The sequence below is a fragment of the Cajanus cajan genome, chromosome 4, assembly GCF_000230855.2.
Source record: "Cajanus cajan strain Asha chromosome 4, NIPB_CcT2T_4, whole genome shotgun sequence".
NCBI lineage: Eukaryota > Viridiplantae > Streptophyta > Magnoliopsida > Fabales > Fabaceae > Cajanus > Cajanus cajan.
This window is the reverse complement of record NC_138520.1, coordinates 56,914,616-56,935,532: the sequence shown is the minus strand read 5'-3', so window position 1 is coordinate 56,935,532 and position 20,917 is coordinate 56,914,616. Positions and strand designations below refer to the sequence as shown.

General features: G+C 34.8%; 2 protein-coding genes across 3 annotated transcripts; both read right to left on the bottom strand.

Moving 5' to 3' along the window:
* Positions 1–6,077: 6,077 nt before the first annotated feature.
* On the bottom strand, positions 6,078–17,496 carry RUS4 (root UVB sensitive protein (Protein of unknown function, DUF647)). 2 transcript variants are annotated; one of them, XM_020376930.3, is made up of 10 exons: positions 16,851–17,493; positions 15,177–15,323; positions 14,804–14,950; positions 13,876–13,938; positions 13,724–13,800; positions 13,354–13,459; positions 12,840–12,942; positions 12,602–12,750; positions 6,989–7,054; positions 6,078–6,563 (listed from the first exon to the last, which is right to left on the bottom strand). In XM_020376930.3, the coding sequence occupies exons 1-10, from the start codon at positions 17,274–17,276 to the stop codon at positions 6,324–6,326; spliced, it is 1,524 nt and encodes a 507-aa protein (XP_020232519.1). In that variant the 5' UTR covers positions 17,277–17,493; the 3' UTR covers positions 6,078–6,323. The 2 variants fall into 2 exon arrangements, with proteins under 2 accessions (XP_020232519.1, XP_082928779.1); XM_083072653.1 differs by lacking the exon at positions 6,989–7,054 and having other exon boundaries at positions 16,851–17,496.
* A 1,117-nt stretch (positions 17,497–18,613) lies between these two features.
* Positions 18,614–19,756, bottom strand: LOC109812875 (F-box/kelch-repeat protein At3g23880). Its single transcript, XM_083073628.1, has 2 exons — positions 19,659–19,756; positions 18,614–19,592 (listed from the first exon to the last, which is right to left on the bottom strand). Exons 1-2 carry the CDS (start codon positions 19,754–19,756, stop codon positions 18,614–18,616), a joined length of 1,077 nt encoding a protein of 358 aa, XP_082929754.1.
* Between the last annotated feature and the right edge of the window lie 1,161 nt (positions 19,757–20,917).

Here is a 20,917-nt window from a genome sequence, read left to right as displayed (position 1 = left end):
CCGAAGCTCTCAAGTTAAGCTTGTGCCAAAAGAAATTGTAATTTCATTGGGCGTGAGTCTGTATTGATGCTGTGAATTGAGAAAGTATTGATGAGTTATTATATATATATATATATATATATATATTTGTGAGTGTAGGATATGATGTAATTAAATGTTAATTACAAAATTGATGTGTATGAGGATGTTGTACATGATCTGTGTATGATTCATTGATTTTTATGGGAATATTGGTGTGTGTGGCATTGAGTTAAATTGAGAATGTTGTGTATGATGCCTCGGCACAATTGTGTGCGTGACACAATGCTAGACGTGTGATGTATCGACACGAACGTGTGCATGCTACGGTGCTGGATGTGTGACATGGTGCATATCTAAACTATGATGTGGTAATGGAATTAAATGAATTTAGAGTTGATAATATTAAACATGTTTGGATGATGATTATTACTTTGTATATATTATTCTATTTTAGATTGAGATTGTTTTGGTAGAAATTTCCTATTGTAATTTTCATATGAATGTTTTTTTTTCTTATAATACGTTTTGTGGTTGTTTTTAGGTGAGGAAGGTCAAGATGTGAGTGGCACTCAAGATGCCTATAAATGAGTTGTAGGATTGCTCTAATAGTGTGACATCGAGACGAGAGATTTTAGAATAATAATTTTATTGTAATTGGATTTTATGACTTTTTGTTAAATACAATTGTGAACTCTTACCTTAGATATTTTGAATTCAATTTTAAATTATTTGGATATTTGGAAGTATTTTAATATGTGAATCATTTTACTTGTGTCAGAAGGATTTATTCTTTATTTGATTATTATATATGTGTTGGAGTAGAATGGGTATCACACATGAGCATTCCAAGATCTACAATATTAGTTTATTTCATGCAATTAGACATACATACATATCAATAACATTAAATAAACCACTGAATAATCATATGGAAACCAAAAATATTAGTTAAGTCACAACTTAGGATTTCTTGCATACGATAGAAGAGAGATTGAAGACAAATCTCAATAACCAACATATATCTCATGCTCAAAGCAAAATTACCTACTCTCCCCTTATCTTGATGAATGTTATACAAAGGGTGCGAATCTCCAAATTGATCTCCAACAATTCTCCTAATTCTTCAAAGCATGAAATGTAAAACAAGAGTAGGTTAAATGAAGAAAACTGATGTAATTAGCTCTTAACTCCCTAACTCATACTTAACCCTCTAATAAAATAGTAAATAAACCATAGTTACAATTATCTTTCCTCAATTATTAAAAATAAAGCATATAATTAATCAAACCCATTCATTTCATATAAATAAAATGCACTTATAAAAATCTGCCCAATTAATCATTATAACATTAATTAATTATTAGCAAAAAATCTTGGAATGTTACAAAGCAAATTAGTTATGAGATAAAAAGGTAATTAAGAAAAATAGTTAAAGGGTAAAAAGGTAAAAAAAAAATATAGACATCAAAATAAGATATCTCTTTTTTTTTGTAAAGATAGGAAAGGTCCTCATGCTTCTAACTATCACAGTCCCTCCCCACCCAACCACTAGGCTAACCTTAATCTTCAAATAAAATATCTCATTTATTAATGTTATAGGTTAAATTAATACATTTTATACTGGAATAATTTATATTTAAAAATCAATTTACAAATAAATCTATACCTATTATAAAAAGGATATTAGAGTTTGTAATTATTTTTTATTTCAACTTTTTGATGAATTATTATATTCTTCAAAAGTTGAAAAAATAATATTTTATTAAAGACGCAAAGTGTCTCAACTCCTCTAATACTTATAAAAAAAGAAGGATTTCTCACTTTGGGAGAAAATTGTCGACAATACTTAGCTAAAAAGTTTTTCTAAAATAAAAAAGTTGAACTAGACTTTGAAGTTATGAGCAGGAAAATCCTCTAAGAAACCATTCTACCTCAATAAATATATTAATATAGATATAAATATAAATGCATATATATATATATATATATATATATATATATATATTTATATATATATATATATTTAAAAAAACTATGGAACTAGTTTTACTCAAGAATTTATTATTAACTGCTCATTATATTGATAAGTAATTAATATAAAGAAATTTGGGCGAGAAATTTTTATAAAATTAAACATTATTTAACCTTTTCTATTCAATTTTCATATTACTTTTCTTATAAATAAGTTACTTATTTTAATTTACGCTTAAGAGAAAATTCGACAATTAAATTATTATATTGATAAGTAATTAATACACTTTTTATTTTTTATATTTTACATATCTAAATTTTATAATTATAAAATTTTAGATAATCTGATAATGCTAAAAAAAGGTTTTATATTTATGGATTAAAATTTAGGGATTGAGATTTATGATTTAAAGATATAAAGTTTTGGATTTTACAATGAGGTTTAAACTTTTCAATTTATTTTAGTAGCTTAATTTTCTTATAATTGATTTTTTATATTTGACATATCTAAAATTTTTAATTATAAATTTTGAGATAATTTTATAAAGTTAAAAAAGATTTATATTTGTGAGTTAAAATTTAGGATTTTGGATTTATGATTTTAGGGTATAGAATTTTGGTGTTTACAATTTTAAAGTTTAGACCTTTGAATTTAGTTTAGTAACATAAGTTTTTTATAATAGAATTATTTTATGTTGAGAAAGAGTTATAAATCTCGTAATTTTTTTAGTGATTGTTTTGTATCTAACATATTTAATTTTTTTATAGATAATTTGATAAATTAAAAAATTACTATAGAATTAAATTGAGACATATCAATTAAGAATTATCTCTTATATTTTTTTTTCTTGCAACTGAGTTACTTTGTGAATATAATTTTCAAATGTCATAATTATTTTGATGATATTTTTGTAACTGATTTTTTTAGTTTTTATTTTTAAATTTTAGAAAAAATATCTATTTAATTAATTTTCTGAACTCAATATCTACTTAATTAATTTTTAGAAATTTTTATCTTTTAAACTTCAAATAGAAACTACACATAATCTTGTAAATGATTTTTTAGTATAGTTTTTTTTTCTTATAACAGAAATATCTTTTACTAAAAAGAGTTTAAAAATCTCATAATTATTTTAGTGATTTTCTTTTTTATATTTGACATATCTAAAACTTTTAATTATAATTTTTTAGAGAATTTGATAAAGTTAAAAATATTTTATATTTTAAGGATAAAATTTAGGGTATAAGATTAATGGATTTACTATATAAGATTTTTGAAGTTTAGGATTTTAAGGTTTAAGTTTTTGAGTTTAGTTCAATAGTTTAATTTGTTGAAAAAGTGTTACAAATGGATATATTTAAAAAAAATTAAAATTTGGATAATTTGATAAATTAAAAAAGATTTTTTAATAGAATTATAATCTAGTAAAAATAATTTATAAATCTCATGTTTATTCTAATGATTATTTTTGTAATTAACATGTGTAAAATTTAAAATTTAAAACATTAGATAATTTAATAAATTAAAAATTAGTTTTATAATAGAAGTTTCTTCTAGTAAAGGAATTTATAAACGTCATAACTATTCTGGTATTTTCTTTTTTTGTAATTGGAATATGTAAAAGTTTTAATTTTTAATTTTAGACAATTTTGATAAATTAAAAAAGGTTTAAAATAATTAAGCAAATTACTAAAAAGCCGTTTTAGCAATCCTAAATTTTACATAGTTAGATGATTATTTGAGTGAATCAAGATGGAGAAATATGTATTTCAATGAGGGGAAAATGTTGGGAAAAAAAAATTTATTTAACCAATCAATCTGTAAAACGTCCAAATAAAAGCCTCAAAATAAAGAATTACTAAACTCCAGTAAAAGAATTGAGAAGAACAAAAAATATCCTAAACTCATTGACCAAATCAAATAAGAAAAAAAATATATCTTTTACATTATATATAGTGATGAAGCAAAAAAGTAAACATTAAAATCATCAAACACAAATCAATGTGTATCATATAAAAAATGAAATACAAGAACAAAAGGTGAATATAAAATAAGCATGGAGATGAAGAAAAAACAAAATAAATAGAAAGAGTGAGAATAACGAAATTGAAAAGAACAAAAAAATATATTAATTTCATTGACTAAATTAAAAAAAAAAAAAGTATATGTTTTACACTATATTAGTGATGAAGTTAAAAATAAACACTAAAAGTATCAAACACAAACCTATACATGTGATTGTATGCCATATAAAGAATGAAATACATGAACATAAGATAAACATGAAAATGGAGATGAAAACAAAATACATAGAAATATTGAGAATGAAGAAAATTGAGAGAATAAATAAGAGAAATAAGAAAAGAAGAAAAATTATATCTTGAAGAAAGTGGAAGAAAAAAAAAATGTCATATAGTTAAAATTAAAGAAAGATATCTTTGAAAATGGAGGTGGTGACTTTAAAGGAAGCAAAGGTTAAAGGTTTAAATTATGAATTTAATTACAAAATAAAATATTATTTTTTGTTATAACTTTAGCGATAATTTTAAACAATTTTATTTTTTAAATTAGAGAAAAACTAAAAAAAACTAAAAATCAAGTATTATTAAAAAGACTTTATTAATTCAAATTTTTACCCTCCTCATATATAGAGCTGTCAAAACGGGCCAGCCCGGCCCATATGGACCAGCCCACTTTGCCCCACCTTAAAAACGGGTCAACCCAACCCGGCTCACTTTTATTTTGTCAGAATTTTTATGGTCCACCACGGGTTGGTGGGTCAAACGGGCCAGCCCACCAGCCCATCAAAAAAATTTAAAAAAAAAATTTACAAACGTGCTTGGAAGCCGTGCGCGGGTGTCTTGGTCTTCATTTATGACCTATGAGACGCTAAGACCCTGTGCTAGTGTCTTGGTCTTCGTCAACGATAGTGGGGACATGCTCCCACGAAATTATTGACCTCTTTTATTATTCAATCAATTGTTGATGCTCAACACTGTTCACTTCTTCTTCACTCCTTTCCTTTGAAATATGTTTTCTGATTTTGAGGAAAAACTCATAGGTGCCTCCACGCCTCCACGATCTCATTGAACTCAGAGGCGCTAAGAGCCACGGGCTTCTCGAGCAGCACGTGCTAATTGCTCGCGGCGAGCACGGCCCAGCGCAGTGCAGGCTGGTGGGGAGCGGCACGTAGACGGCATCGACGTTAGGGTCCTGGAGGACGGCCTCGTAGGAGCTGTAGACCTTGGCAGCAGCAGGGAAGCCGTTGACGGTGGCGAAGGCGCGCGCCTTGTCGCGAGAGCGGCTGCCGACGGCGTGCAGGGCGACGTTGGGGGCGAGGGCGACGGCGCATGAGACCTTGCGCGTGATGTCGTCGCAACCGATGACGCCGAAGCGGATGGTGGGTGTTTCGACCATTGAAATGAGTGAGGTGACGTGGCTCGCGAGGATAAGTTTGGAAGTGGAAGAGGGGATTGTGGAATGGTTCCTATTGGGTTGGCTATTGCAATAAAAGAAATAAGTGAGCTGGTGAGCTGCCCAGCCCACCACGAGTTCAGCCCAAGTGGACCGGGTAAAAGTGGACCGGGTTTATATTTACCCACTTACCATAAAATTGTTATTTATTTTAGCCCGGCCCGGCCCATTTTTATGGTGGGCCAGGTTAGCCCACGGACCACGGCCCATTTTGACAACTCTACTCATATATATTAGATTATTTCGTTTCAATCATTTTTCATTTTTTATTTAAATTATAATTTTTCACAAAAATTATTATATTTTTTCATTTATTATCAAAATGTATTTGAATTCCAAAATTTATTAGGGTCTATGATAAAAGAACATAAATTGAAAGGTATAAATCGTAAAAATGTGACAAATCACTACATTAAATACAACATAATTTCAATGTGGTGGAAAACATAACCATTTCAACTACACTAGGATTATTACATTATTACGCAACAATATCTGGACATTCATACAAAATATTATAAATTAATAAAATTTAATAATTTGTTAATTTATAATAAAGAATAGAAGGAGTACCATACATTGCTCCATACATAAACAAACACAATATTAGTTAGGAAAGAATAAAATCGCCTTGTGTGATACTGGCGCATTCATACATACTGACTGAGTTTCTACATATGTATACATAATATATTCAATGCATGGCATAAAAAATACCGTCCAACATAAAATGAAACTTGTGAATATACTACACAACTTTTTGACCATTAACATTATTTAGTCTACCCTTAAAATGAATGGTAATCCCCAAACACTCCCATTAAATTAAGGAGCCAGCCAAATTTTGAAAAAATCTTTAATCATATACAAAACTGTATCGAGTTTGCTCTTGTGTTGACAATAGAATGTTCTTCACCATCCAACCCATTCCCAACATTTGTTCTATCAATTTTGATAGATCCCTTTCTGCAGATCTCTTGGCATCCTCAACAATTATAGACCAATCCTCCATTGTTGAGTCTGATGCATTGCTTTCCTCTATTATAATCTCCCACCTACTACTGTTCATAAGTAGAGCCCTTCTAATGTAGCAAGCCTAAAACATTGCAATTTTATTAAAAAAAAAATCATATCAAAAGATCATTAAAACAAGCAAAAATTGCTTCAGGACACAATTTTTACCTCCTATAGTAAACAGAGAGTATTCAATGTATGAAAAACTACAAAATCATGAGGGAAATTTATTAAATAAAACACAACCTACAAATTTTGTGATTTCTAATAAATTTTGATCAATAATAAAAGAAGTGAGTTGTTAGCATTTATCTTTATGTTACGAGCAGAAAAGATAGAAAAGCAAGTTTCAGGAACCCAACTCAAACAATTGCAGGTTATATATATACTTATACTGTAATTGTTTGTCTCTTTCTCATAACGAGAGGATCCACATTCAATTAGCTACCAATAATGGTGCATTAATCATAAAAGTTGAAAAACCATTGAGAAGAATTATCATATCACCTGCAACAAACCCGTAATTATATGTGCTGCTTCGGCTCCTTCACGCATGGACAGAAGGATAGATGGCTAGAAGGTTTAGAGCCAGAGAAACATGTAAAATAAGAACAGTTAGAAAACACTATGATAGAATCAACTGGTAAAAAGAGAGAAGTGAAGGGATGAAACCCCGAAAAAAAGAATGTCTGCAAGGTTTCTTATTGACCCCCTTGCTGAGCCACGCTAACATTCAATCGGAATTCAATACACTAGGCAAATTCGAGAGTGCCCACTCTCCCCAGATTACAATATTGTTCCACACCCCTCTCCCCCTTATGTTCTCCTATTTATACAATATATCAGTCCCTACAGCCTGTTATCAGTTAGTTATTAAAAACTAACTAACTGCCTCCCTTTCCCCTCCTAACATAGACCTGTTTAACCGCGGTCTCCTATCAATACTCCCCCCCCCCCCCCCGAGCTATCACCTTGTCCTCAAGGTGAAATTGTGGAAATGTGGCATCAATCTTGGCTGCTGTTTCCCACGAATTTTCACAGTCAGGCAGGTTGTGCCACTGTATGAGTACCTCTAATTCCCCTGTTCTGCTGTATCTGTATGATAAAAGTTCAGCTGGTTGTGACTGCAATTCCCAATCTACAGAAAGTTCTTCCGAAAGGAGCTGCACCTGTTTTTCTATTGGCACGGCCCTCTTTAATTTGCTGACATGAAAGACTGGATGAATCCTACTGTTTTCTGGTAACCGCAACTTGTAAGCCACCTCACCCACCTTAGCCCCCACCTGGAAAGGACCATAATAACTCGGACTCAATTTCTCATTTCTCCTCTTTGCCAACGACTTGAGCCTATACGGTTGGGCTTTTAGATAAACCCAATCTTCCACCTCAAATTTCACGTCCCTTCTTTTCCTATCCGCTTGTTGTTTCATCCTATGCTGTGCCTTTCCAATGTTAGCTTTTAATTCCTCCAAGATTCCGTCCCTCTCTTCTGCCATTACATTTACAGTCTCCACCTTGGAAGGATAAGTTTGAGCTTTGAAAATAGCAGGAGGATCCCTTCCATACACAGCCTTGAATGGAGTCATCCCCGAAGATTGATTGTAATGAGTGTTAAAACAAAACTCCGCCCAAGCTAACCACCTAGGCCAATGCTTGGGTTTATCCCCCACAAAACACCTCAAGTAATCCTCCAAACACCTGTTAACCACCTCCGTTTGTCCATCCGATTGGAGGTGATACGCTGAAGTATATTTCAATTTTGTGCCTGCGGATTTAAACAATTCTGACCAGAACTGACTCAAAAACAACTTGTCCCTGTCCGTGACAATGGATTCAGGAAATCCATGTAGCCGCACCACTTCCTGAATGAACACTTGAGCTACCTCCTGTGCAGAAAAAGGGTGTGATAGGGGTAAGAAATGGGCGTACTTAGATAGCATGTCTACTACCACCAAAATAGTATCCTTGCCTAAAGTTCTGGGAAGGCCCCTAACGAAATCCATGGATAAGTCAGTCCAAATTTGCGTAGGAATTGGTAATGGTTGCAGCAACCCCCCTGGCGCCAATGTCTGATACTTATTTGTTTGGAAAATGTGACATTCCGCCACGAATTTGGTAATATCCTTCTTCATTCCCTTCCAAAAGAATGCAGCCGATACTCTCTTGAAGGTTCTGAAGACGCCCGCATGGCCTCCCATAGCTGAGGCATGAAACTCTCGGATGATGAGAGGAATCCTGCTAGACTTCCTGGGTAACACGAATCTGCCGTTGAAAAAAATTTTCCCTCCTTCAAGTCATACCCTTTCTGCTGGTCCGGGTCTGTGACCAGTTTCTGCATTAATACTTGTATTTCAACATCCTCCAAAAACTCTTCTTCCCATTTCTGCAACTCTTCCAGCCACTCTTCCAGCCACTCTTCCATTTCCACTCTTGTTATGGCAGCATACATCATCTGCCTTGAAAGACCATCTGCCGCCTTATTCTCATAACCTGGTTTGTATTGGATTTCAAAATCAAATCCCAATAACTTGGTTGTCCACTTGTGATGCTCCTCTCCCAATAGTTTCTGCTCATTAAGAAATTTGAGGCTCCTCTGGTCAGTTTTTATAATGAACTTTCTTCCCATCAAATAATGTCTCCATTTCTGAACAGCCACCACAATTGCCATTAATTCCCTTTCATATACTGATTTTCTCTGGGCCTTTTCAGAAAGAGCCTTGCTCATGAAGGCTAAGGGCCTGCCCTCTTGAAGCAGCACCGCCCCAATTCCCTGGCTGGAAGCATCTGACTCCACCACAAACAGCTTAGAAAAATCTGGTACTACCAAAATAGGCAACCCGGCCATGGCCTGTTTAAGTGCCTCAAAAGCTGCGGTGGCTTCCCCACTCCATACAAATGCTTCCTTTTTTAACAACTCAGTCAGAGGTCGGGAAATCACCCCATATCCACGAACAAACCTCCTATAATATCCGGTCAGACCCAGAAACCCCCTTAGACCCTTAAGATTCATGGGTTGAGGCCATTTAAGCATGGCTTCTACCTTGGAAAGGTCTGCTGCCACCCCCTTGGCCGAAATGATATGACCTAGTACTCCATATGAGCCCTTGCAAACTCACACTTCTTCCCATTAGCCACCAACGAGTTTTCCTTCAGCAGGGTCAATACCTGTCTTAAGTGGTATTGATGTTCTTCCAAATTCCTGCTATAAACCAATATATCATCAAAAAATACTAAAACAAACTTCCTTAAAATTGGCCTCAATACTTCATTCATTAACCCCTGAAATGTTGAGGGTGCATTAGTAAGGCCAACGGCATTACCAAGTATTCATAGTGCCCCTCGTGAGTTCTAAAAGCAGTCTTGTGAATGTCCTCCGCTCTCATCCGAATTTGGTGATAACCAGATTTCAAGTCCAATTTGGAAAATATGGTGGTCCCAGTCAGTTCATCCAAAAGCTCATCAATAACTGGAATTGGAAATTTATCTGGTATGGTTACCTTGTTCAACGCCCTGTAATCTACACAAAACCTCCAGCTTCCATCTTTCTTTTTAACCAAAATTATAGGACTAGCATAGGGGCTGATGCTAGGCCTGATAACCCCTGTCCGCAACATATCCTGCACCAATTTTTCAATCTCATTTTTTTGGTAATAGGGATACCTATATGGTCTGAGGTTAGGAATCTCTGCCCCCTCCTTCAAATTGATAGCATGGTCCTGCCTTCTTGATGGGGGCAGTCCCTGGGGTTCCCTGAAAACCTCTTCAAACTCCTCCAGTAGTTGGTTAATGTTGTCGGGCACTGCTAACATCTTTTCCTCTGGCTCAGTTTCAGCCACACGACATTCCACCCAAAATATTTCCTCCTCCTCCTTCAATTGCCTGAGGGTGCCTTTCAATGGTGCTTCCGACACACTCAAGGAAGAGTCACCCTTGATTTGATAGACTTCTCCTCCCACTCTGCCTTTTAAGGTTAATTTGTCAAAATTAACCTTAATTTCTCCCAGCCCCCTCAACCATTCCATCCCTAATATCACGTCAACCCCATCCAAGGCAAACAGGTAGAAATTTTGCCTCCAAGAGGACCCCTGTACTTCTATTGCCAACCCTGCACACAACTCCTGCGCCTTCACACTATGACCATCCCCTACCTTCACCCAATATGGTTCTGTTTTCTCTGCCACCAACCCTAGTTTCCTTACCACTGAATCAGCAATGAAGTTGTGAGAAGCCCCACAATCCACCAAGACCAAAAATGAATTATCACCTATCTTTCCCCAGCATTTGAACGAATGTTTTGAGGTCATTCCCACCATACTCCGAAAATCTAATGTCGTGGTGGACGGCTTACCACCCCATTGGATTTCCTCCTCTTCATCCTCCTCTGTCTCTCCCTCCTCCAACATTATTCGGATTTGCTTGTTTTTGCACACATGTCCCGGTGAATACTTCTCTTCACATCGGAAACAGATTCCCCTTCTCCACCTTTCTTGGTACTCCGCATCAGTCATCCACCGCCAATTTGTCTTTCCTTCCCCCTTTTGATTATCCTCCCCTTTCGTCTCCCTGGGTTCATCATGATTCTTCTTCTCTTCGTCCCTCCGACTGCCATAGAGGTTCTTGTTCCATCCCCCTCTGTTAGTGGTGGACAACGATCCCCCCACCTCCTTCCTTAAGATCGAATTTCGGGATTCTATCAATAGAGCCAAATCCATAATTTCTTCCAATGAATTGAGTCGATGCAACCTCAATTCCGCCTTAACCTCCTCCTTGAGACCATTCAAGAAAATGCCCTTCAAATAATTGGTATCCCCAATCCGGAGAGGCCCAGAATTGGCCTCGAACTGCTCCCTGTAATCCGCCACACTCCCTTCTTGCTTAAGGCCCAACAACACCTCGAATGGGTTCTGTACCACCTCAGGCTGAAATCGTCTCAACAATGCCCCTTTGAAACCCGTCCACGAAGCATTTTGATTTCTGCCTTCCCACCATTGAAACCACGCCACCGCCTTCCCTTGCAACGCCACCATAACAACCTCCACCTTCTCGTCCTCCCATACCCCCTTCAATCTGAAATATCTCTCCATCTTTTCGACCCACCCCAACACGTCATCCCCCTGGAACAGCGGAAGTTCCAGGTTTCGCCACTTCCACCCATTCTTTTTCGTTCTTGGGTCCCCAGACTCTTCGTCCCCTTCACGACCGTTACCTCCCACTGTCCCCATAGTTGCTCGCATTTCCTTCAACTGCTCCAGCATCTCGCGCATCGCCCCCTTGATGTTACGCCGCCATTCAGTTTCCTCCGCCGCGCGTTTCTGTATGTCCTGCAAGCCCTTTTCCACCTGCTCCAACCGGAACTCCATTTTCTTTTCCATCCTTGATCGCCTCAGGTTCGTAACAGCTCTGATACCAGTTGATAGAATCAACTGGTAAAAAGAGAGAAGTGAAGGGATGAAACCCCAAAAAAAAGAATGTTTGCAAGGTTTCTTATTGACCCCCTTGCCGAGCCACGCTAACATTCAATCGAAATTCAGTACACTAGGCAAATTCGAGAGTGCCCACTCTCCCCAGATTACAATATTGTTCCACACCCCTCTCCCCCTTATGTTATCCTATTTATACAATATATCAATCCCTACAGCCTGTTATCAGTTAGTTATTAAAAACTAACTAACTGCCTCCCTTTCCCCTCCTAACATAGACCTGTTTAACTGCGGGTCTCCTATCACACTACTTCATAGAATGTTATATGGTAAAATAAGTCCACCAAGATAGTTTCATTATCTATGATGCACAAATATTTTACATATCACAATAAGCGATACAACTATTCTAAAATTATATAGAATACGATGTGTATAAGATACACTTCTATAAAAATTTATCTGCAAATCAAAATTAAGAACATACTTCTTGGATGATACTAAAAAAATAAATAAATAAATAAATATATATATATATATATATATATCATTGTCATCATAAATTGTTTCTTATAAATATGGATAATATTACCAATCTCATTCCTCTCTTGAAAGATCAGGGAAGTATCCAATAATATTGGTATCAAATATGTGAAACAAATTTAAGTACTGGTGCTTCAGTGCCCATTATATTGCTCACCTGCCCTGTTTTTTTTAATCCTTTGAAGATCTTCATGCACACAAAGTAATAATCCTCGTCTGTTATACATTGTATTGTCTTTATTGACCACTTGGGTATTTGGTCCTTGATATTTAAGCATCCTATTCTAATTGGCCACAAGCATTTACCTGAATTGAACAATATTAGTTAACTATAACACTGAAGCACACAAGTTGAACAGTATTAAACAGAAATAGAAGAGCCAGTAGCATATCACCTTTAACTCCCAGAAAGTCAATTCCTTCTTTCGCACTCACCTCTGCAGGAGAGGGCACATATCCACACTCAATCCAAGTGTTCAGAATAATTTCAAGCCTATCCTAAAACAATAGCACACCAACAAGACAGTAAATGCAACTAGAGCTCAGTTATACAGGAAATGCAACTGAACTTTCATCATATTAGTGAGCAGTAAGAAGAAATACCAAAACATAAAAAGACTAGACCGCATATGATGCCAATAATAATTCTTTTCCATTTTATGGGTCAATTACAATAGCAAATCTAAAACTTGGTTCTACTCACTTATCTACAAGTGAAGCATCCTGCATCCAAATATACTTTACATTTTTAATGTTACATAATGAAATCAAAATATACTGTTCATCAAATCAGTCCATGTCTATCAGTATCTCACTTTTGGTCAATTGATTTGACTCTAGATTATAAAATTAGAAAAAATTTTACCTCCATCAATAGAAACTAGTATTTCAAGCCACCAGAAAACCTACCTTAGTCAAGGTTTGCAGATGGACATGCTTTAGTCCTTGATAAATCCCAAAGAGGTCCATAGCAGCAAAAAAGGGATAAATAAAGTAACGGAGACCTGCTTGTCGTCTTGCAAGCCAGGAAATGACTCATGTTAAAAAATAAACCAATTTATTTATGCAATAAAAAGTAGAAAAATATATCATACACCAATACAAGTCTACTGGCTATGTAACATCATGCAAAGCTTTTTTAGTTTTTAAAGATAAGGTCATTGAATTCTAGAGGTAAAATACACTGCAGTCGGGTCTTAGTTCTGGAGCTTAGCCAGCTTATAGTCTTATACATCAAATGAATAATAAGAATTATTAATTATTGGGGATAGATAACAACCTTCGATGGTTCTCTATCCACAGATTAACAAGTGCTGCAAACGTAAGACCAAGGATATCAAAGCACACTGTTTGAATCTGAAACATGAAAATATCAGAAATAATTCATTCATGATACATATTGTGGAAAAAAAGTAAAACACAAACGCTGACCTGTGCCTTAGCAGAAATTTCTCCAAGGTTGTTTCCTATAGCAAAACTTTGATGAACAGCTGACTGCTTAATCAGAGAGAGAACATTAAAATTCACATGTCAAAAGAAGTGATCAATCGCTATATACATGACAAAATTGGGGAATTTCCGCAAGACGCGTCCTCTATTGATGAACTTCTTATACATGGAGTTGGGTAAATTCATACAACCATCAAATAAAAAGAAAAGGTGGGTGGGTGGGTCAAGCTGTCAAAAATGCTTTATGCATTATCAAACATGGATTTTAAGTTGGTATAGTAAAATTTAATAACTCACAGACGCAACAACACTAGCAATCAGTATGACACAAGTTAGCTACCAACAGAAGTCCAAACCTCTAAAGAAAAACTGACAGCTTTGGAGGTCTCATTCGCATACTTGATAACATATTCATATTACCTAATTATGGTTAGCGTATATCCATGTGAAAGTTGAAACAAGAGCAATCAGTGTTCAAACATACAACATGAATACGCAAGCAGAATACTGGTGGGACTTACAAGTGTTATCACAAGGAACAATACATCACAAATTAATGAATTATTACATTATTGGACATTTCTTTCATTAATCACCCTTACTAATCTTTCTAACTCCTCATCCCAACATTGTTAAATTGTTTCATATCACATATTAGGATGTCCAATAAATTCAATGCCTACCTAGAACACAACTTTCTTTATTTTTCTTCCATACAACTTATTTTCTTATATAATTACCATGTGGACTATTTCGACTCAGAAACACACCATATTTAAGTTATACAAAAAAGAAATTCCATTATAAATATAATATCATACAATGAATGGCCCCAAAACAAGAATCATTTCATAAAGAAAAATAAATAAATTTAATAGAGAGCTGTATTTTGTAGAGGCATGATATTTACCCGAGTTGCTAAGTAACAAGCCAGGCTTATTTGTTTAGAAATATTGGCAATAGTTGCAAGAAGCAGGAAGCACTGAGGGAATGCAGGAGTAAGTAACTCCAGTCCAATGCTTGCAACAAAAAGAACAGATGTTGTAAACCTGACCCTCTTTGTACAGCAGGTACCAAAAAGATGAAGAGAAAGATTCATCAGATTTCTTCATATATGATTAGTGCATATCAAACTGCAGTTACAATTACCATTATCACTTCAAATCACTGTACTTCATAAGTTCAGGTGATTTTTTAATCGAATGCAAAAATACAGTGTTGGTAACTGCAGAAACTGCATGTTTATGGAAAATAGATTCATTCAAAAATGGAAGTTAAAATACCTTTAAATTTGTATCGAAAGCAGAAGCTAGGCTAGCGGTGTATATGCATCTACTTAGTCGTCCGAGACCATCTTTTAAGACCCAATTAAGGGCAGCAGCTGATGGAAGGGAACTGGAGAATCCAACTCCCATGGCTGCAAACATTGCCTGAGACCAATCCATTGTAACATACTAAGTTCTCAAGCAAGGCAAACCACTACAGTGAGATCTAGGAAGAACTTTCATCACATCTTAAAGGAGAATAAAATGTGCAACACATTCATTACGTGATAATATACAAAGAACACTATTAATCTCACAGTCTCTTTCTCCCCTCCTTACAACATGTGCAGCAAATGGAAATAGATTGATAAACCAAGTTTGAATTTTTCCAACTGAATGGATGCATCAGGGACTAACAATTATCAAAAGCAAACAAATCCATCACACAGTAAGACACACAACAATCTCTCTCACACACAGGTGCATGCACAGCACATGGCAACATACTGATAAGCCAAGTTTGGAATTTTCGTCATGAATTATCAGGGATTGATGCATAGGGATTAAAAATTATCAAAAGCAAACAAATCCATCACACAGTAAGAGACACAACAATCTCTCACACAGGTGCATGCACAGCACATGGCAACAGACTGATAAGCCAAGTTTGGAATTTTCGTCATGAATTATCAGGGATTGATGCATAGGGATTAACAATTGTCAAAAGCAAACAAATCCGTCACACAATAAGACACAAGAATCTCTCACACACGGGTGCATGCACAACACTTGGCAACAGACTGATAAGCCAAGTTTGGAATTTTCATAGTGAATTAACACAATCTTTCTCTCTCTCAACACACTTCTGATGATAGCACACCACATGCCAACAGACTGATAAACGAAGTTTAAATTTTTCCACATGAATTAACACACACGGTATCATTAATTTTCCCAAAACAAAGTAACAAACCTTAACCACCCCTCCACATAACAACTTAAAACCCACCAAAATCATCCAAAAAAAAATTAACAGCCTGATTGATTCTCTTCTCACTTTTTTGTCTTAAAACCCGCTTTCTAAATTAATTCCACACCACTCAGCAAACAATGTCTCATCCAAATTCAATTAAGTTTTGAAAATTATTTCCTAAACAAGTATTATAACAACCAAAAAAAAAAAACAGAAACAACTGCGAGATTTAAAAAGCATGAAACTTAGAACATGTTTAGATAAATTTATCCGTAAACACTTCTAAGACAACAAAATAAGAAGAAAAATAAAATAAACTTTTTCATACGCATATATACATAAACTAATTTATAGAAATTCTCTCATATTAACTTATCCAAAAACTTATTTTTAAGTAAAGTATAAACTAGTTATTATAACTTATAAAGAAACTTATTTCATTTTGCATTCCTATCCCTTTCTCCAAAAAGTACTTACCAAGAAACTTATCCGAACACACCCAATAAACTCTATTCCACAAGTACTTATGGTGGGTGTTGGTATCATTCTCCAATCAGAATTGAGATTTTATCTTATAACATTTAATAAAACTCTGTATTACCTAAAAGGCCGGAATAAAACTCCAATTGTGACTAGTAAACAACACCAAAATCCCCATTCAAGTTTTGTCCTTTAAAAAAGACAAAACTGTTCACATAAACAACACAAAGAAGTAGTACCTGGGTGGCGAGCACTTGAAGCGCGGAGCTGAAAACCCGGTGCAGAAGCTTCCACTTGACATACTCCACGTAATTCCCCGCGACCCGTCTCGGAATGAAGAAGCCCCACACGGCCCTCACCAACCTATCACCGAAGTCCACGTCAGCACCACGGCCACGGCCATGGCCACGGGCACCGTCGACGGTGACAGCCTCCTGCAGGCAGCTCCCGCTCCAGAAGAATCTAGAAACTTCGGTGGGGCCCCTCACCACCGCGAAGGGAAGGCGAATTGGCGGCGAACCTTCGGCCACGCCCCCATCGGAGGCGCAGGTTCTGAGAGAGGAAAAGACGGAGACTTTCCTCGAAAAGAGGGGTTTTTGATTAGTGGGGTGTAGAAGGTTCCATGATGGGTGGTTGGTGGTGGTTGGGTGGAGAGAGAATGGCATGAGAGTTTGGGCCAACAAGTGTAGAGCCTTCAAGGTTGGATTTCAAGACACGGATTGTGATGTGTGTATGGTTCGAAGAAGAAGTAGTGAGAGTTGGAGAAAGGTTTTGTGGATGAACAAGGTGAGGGAAGTGAAGAAATATGGCGTCCAAAGAACGACACAATTTGTGCTTCAAAGGAAATACACTTTCTTTTAAGCGGCCAAGGGTTACCTTACTAAAAATATTATATTATTTGTCTTATTTTATATTCTTCTTTTCTTCTCACGAAAATATTGTATAAATAGGAATTTTCATTAAATTAATGTTGTATATTCAATCAACTACACATCACTCTTTGAAATTGAGTTCTTTTCTAAATACATTTTCTAACAATTTCCTTTTTCTTTTTAGTGATCGAAGTTTATTGATAAAATATTTTGTATTAATTTTTATCGTTATTAAAAATAATAATTAATGTCAGTAAAAATTTCGTCGAAGTCATGAGACTGTACATCACCCTAGGATTTTTGCAAGGAATCCCTAAAATCTTGGGGTCATAAGTGCGGTATGAAGGAACATAAAGTGAGGACTCTAGGACTACTGGGTGGCAGGTTAGACTCACCAAAGGAACTCGTATAGTATTTCATTAAAACTACTCTTATGTAATTAATTAATTTATTATCGTCTAAAAATATTAATTTGTTGGGATTGTAGATACGGTTTTCAGTGCATTGTGAGCAATTCGTAGGCTCCAACATTATGAAAATTTTCTATTAGAAAACATATTATGTTAAATTCAAACTCACAACAGACTTTTCTAGTTCACGTTCTGCAGATTCTAAGTCTGCCTATTATAAGAACATATGACAGCTCAACCAACTTCATTGTATAAAGAAGCCTTAGATCTCAACAAATGCAATGCAATCAAAATGCGATTACTGGTATAAGAAAAATAACATAAGACAGTCACAACGGGTATTTCATCTATATAAGGAAACTATAGAACGAATGACCTTATCGTTAAGTGAAGAATGAAAATAACTCTTTTCCTGCATTTTGTTTAAAACTTTTAGAAAACCAACCCAAGAATAAAATATTTGAACGAGAGAATCAATTTCTTTTGAAGAAGATCACGTACTAGCTTACTATTATTTATATAACAGAATGCAAGGAAATTCAACCATTAGCATTTAGCTACAGCCGATAGGATAATCCAACAAATTAAACAGGCTAAACAACCACTTACTTTATTAAATGGTAAGGTTCTGAAATCATTGAGAAACAAACAACCAAATGTAAGATAGCAAAAGTTCAGTATGGCAAAGTCAAGCTTTGAACATAATCATGAGAGAAATGGCTATGTGAGCCGACATCGAAACCATGAGTATGATCTATTTCTATTATCTCTCAGATTATAGAAAACAAATTGTGAATCTCTTTCGGTTGCCAAAAGCAGGATATCTTCATTTTCAGACATCAACAAAGGCATGAATTTAAGTCCGATTCTAATTAGTTCGTCGTAACTAACATCAAGAATCTTAGTCCAAGAATTTTCAATTCCAAACTCCCTCATTAGCCAAACAACAAAATGGGTATCCTCATAGCAATCAAGAAAAAGACACAAACATCCTTTCAAAACCCCAAGATAAGGCTCACGAGCAAGGACTTCAACAAGACCATGAGGCATCAACAAAGATCTGTACGTATCATTCTTTAGATCATAAGAAAGTATTACTAAGTCATCAATAGTAACACCATCCCATTCATAGACATAAGGTCCATTAAAGGTGTTGCTAAGTGCTAACCAATTAAGATTGCCACTTACTAACTGTCCAACAAGTTTACCTGGCATGGGAAAAAGGGGGCAATTTAAAGTCTTCTTCCAACTAGAATCACCCAAGGTGAGAACTCTCGTCTCAGTTTTAATAGACTGAACATTCAAATGGAACATCACCACCTTATAAGTGTCACTCAAATCATCAAACCCAAATCCAAATTTCAGATAAGAACGTACATTTAGATATTCATAATCAAAAAGAACTATGTGTGGCGAATCTTCGGACATGATTCTCGTGGCGGGGTTCCAAAACCGGACCCAGTATTCGGTAAAACCATCTTTGTCAAAATAACTGCATATGCAAACTAAGCCATTGCATGTACCTATGACAATGTTATTTTTACTGAAATAGCGGACACAACTATTTATAGTGGAAGTTGGGTTCTCAAGTAAGCCATGTATAGAACAGGGAGCAGCAGCAACATTTTCATCTGTCCAATTACCCACAGCGCGGTAATGTTGGTAGAAAGATAATAGAACATGCTTGTTCTTGGAAGATCTTTAGAGGTGCAATTTAACGAATGCAGGATGAAACATAAGGGTAGTCCAGGTCTTAGAAAGGCACCTGAATCGCATGAGATCCTTCACCGGAAGCCATGACAGAATTTCCAAGATGAGTTCTTGAGGGAGTTCTTGAACACAAAAGGGCATTTTTTTCTTCATCTTTGTTCGTTGCATGAGATTGCGCTTCTCAAAGCTAGGTCAACAATAACACTGCCTTCACTCATCAAATCTCAAAGTAGTCTCTGTACGTTGTCACGTCACGACCCCTAACCAGTTTTCAAATTTTTCATATGGATTTTACTAAGTTCTATGAGGAAATAAATAGTTGTGTATCTCATCATTAAGGAATGAAAAAAAATATAAAACTAAGAATATATTGTTAACTTTCTTTAATAAATAAATCATAGGAAAATTTGTAGGAAAGTTTCCGGAAAAAAAAAAATTGCAAGAAATTTTCCTGCAAATTTTTTGCAGGAAAATTTCTTGTAAATTTTTTTGCAAGAAATTCTGCAGGAATATTTTTTACGAAAAAATTTAAAAATTACTATAAATTATATATTTTAAAAATTCATAATCTTTTATTTTCATGCCTCATACATAATCTTTTAAATTTTAAGATTATAGATTATAAGTCTAACACTCAACCATACAATTCAACTTGTAAGGTAAGTGTTGCCCCAACTTATATACTCTTTAATTGTTTTATTTTCAATCGACGTGGGACTTGAAAATTTTTTAAAATATTAAACTTATGAATTTAATTTTTTTATTTTATTTTTCCTGAGAATTAAAATTTGTAGAAAAATCTGTAGGAAAAGTTACCTACAAAATTTTTCTACCATTTAGTAAACATAATTTACGAACTTATTTTTGAAAGAAAATCTGCAAAAAAACAAAATAAAATTCTTACAATATTTTCTGCAAATTTTTACCATGGAAAATTCTTTTCCATGATTATTAAAATTGTAGCAAAATTTGTAAGAAATATCTGTAAATTATTTTTTGCAGGAAAATTGGCAAAAAATTTCTGCGAATATTTTTTTGCAGGAGAATTCGCAAAAAATTTCTGCGAATATTTTTTTGCAGGAAATTTCGCAAAAACTTTCTACGAATATTTTTTTGCAGAAAAATTTACAAAAAAAAATGACACTTTTCTAGTAGTGTTATTAATGTTATTGATTATAGATTATAAATAATAAAAATATTATTGACATATTTATTAATATGTCACGACCCCAACCAACTTTTCAATTTTCAAATAATTTTTACTACTTTCTTCAATAAATAAATAACTGTATTGATAGCTGTAAGGATTTTTTT

Excerpts from the sequence above, each read along its gene's own strand:
- RUS4 (XM_020376930.3), bottom strand. The coding sequence starts at position 17,276 with ATGCCATTCTCTCTCCACCCAACCACCACCAACCACCCATCATGGAAC. Across the intron at positions 14,951-15,176 it reads CTTTCGATACAAATTTAAAG|AGGGTCAGGTTTACAACATC; the intron begins GTATTTTAACTT and ends TGCTGTACAAAG. Across the intron at positions 7,055-12,601 it reads GATTAAAAAAAACAGGGCAG|CCATCTATCCTTCTGTCCAT; the intron begins GTGAGCAATATA and ends TAAACCTTCTAG.
- LOC109812875 (XM_083073628.1), bottom strand. The coding sequence starts at position 19,756 with ATGAAGAAAAAAATGCCCTTTTGTGTTCAAGAACTCCCTCAAGAACTC. Across the intron at positions 19,593-19,658 it reads AAGGATCTCATGCGATTCAG|ATCTTCCAAGAACAAGCATG; the intron begins GTGCCTTTCTAA and ends GCACCTCTAAAG.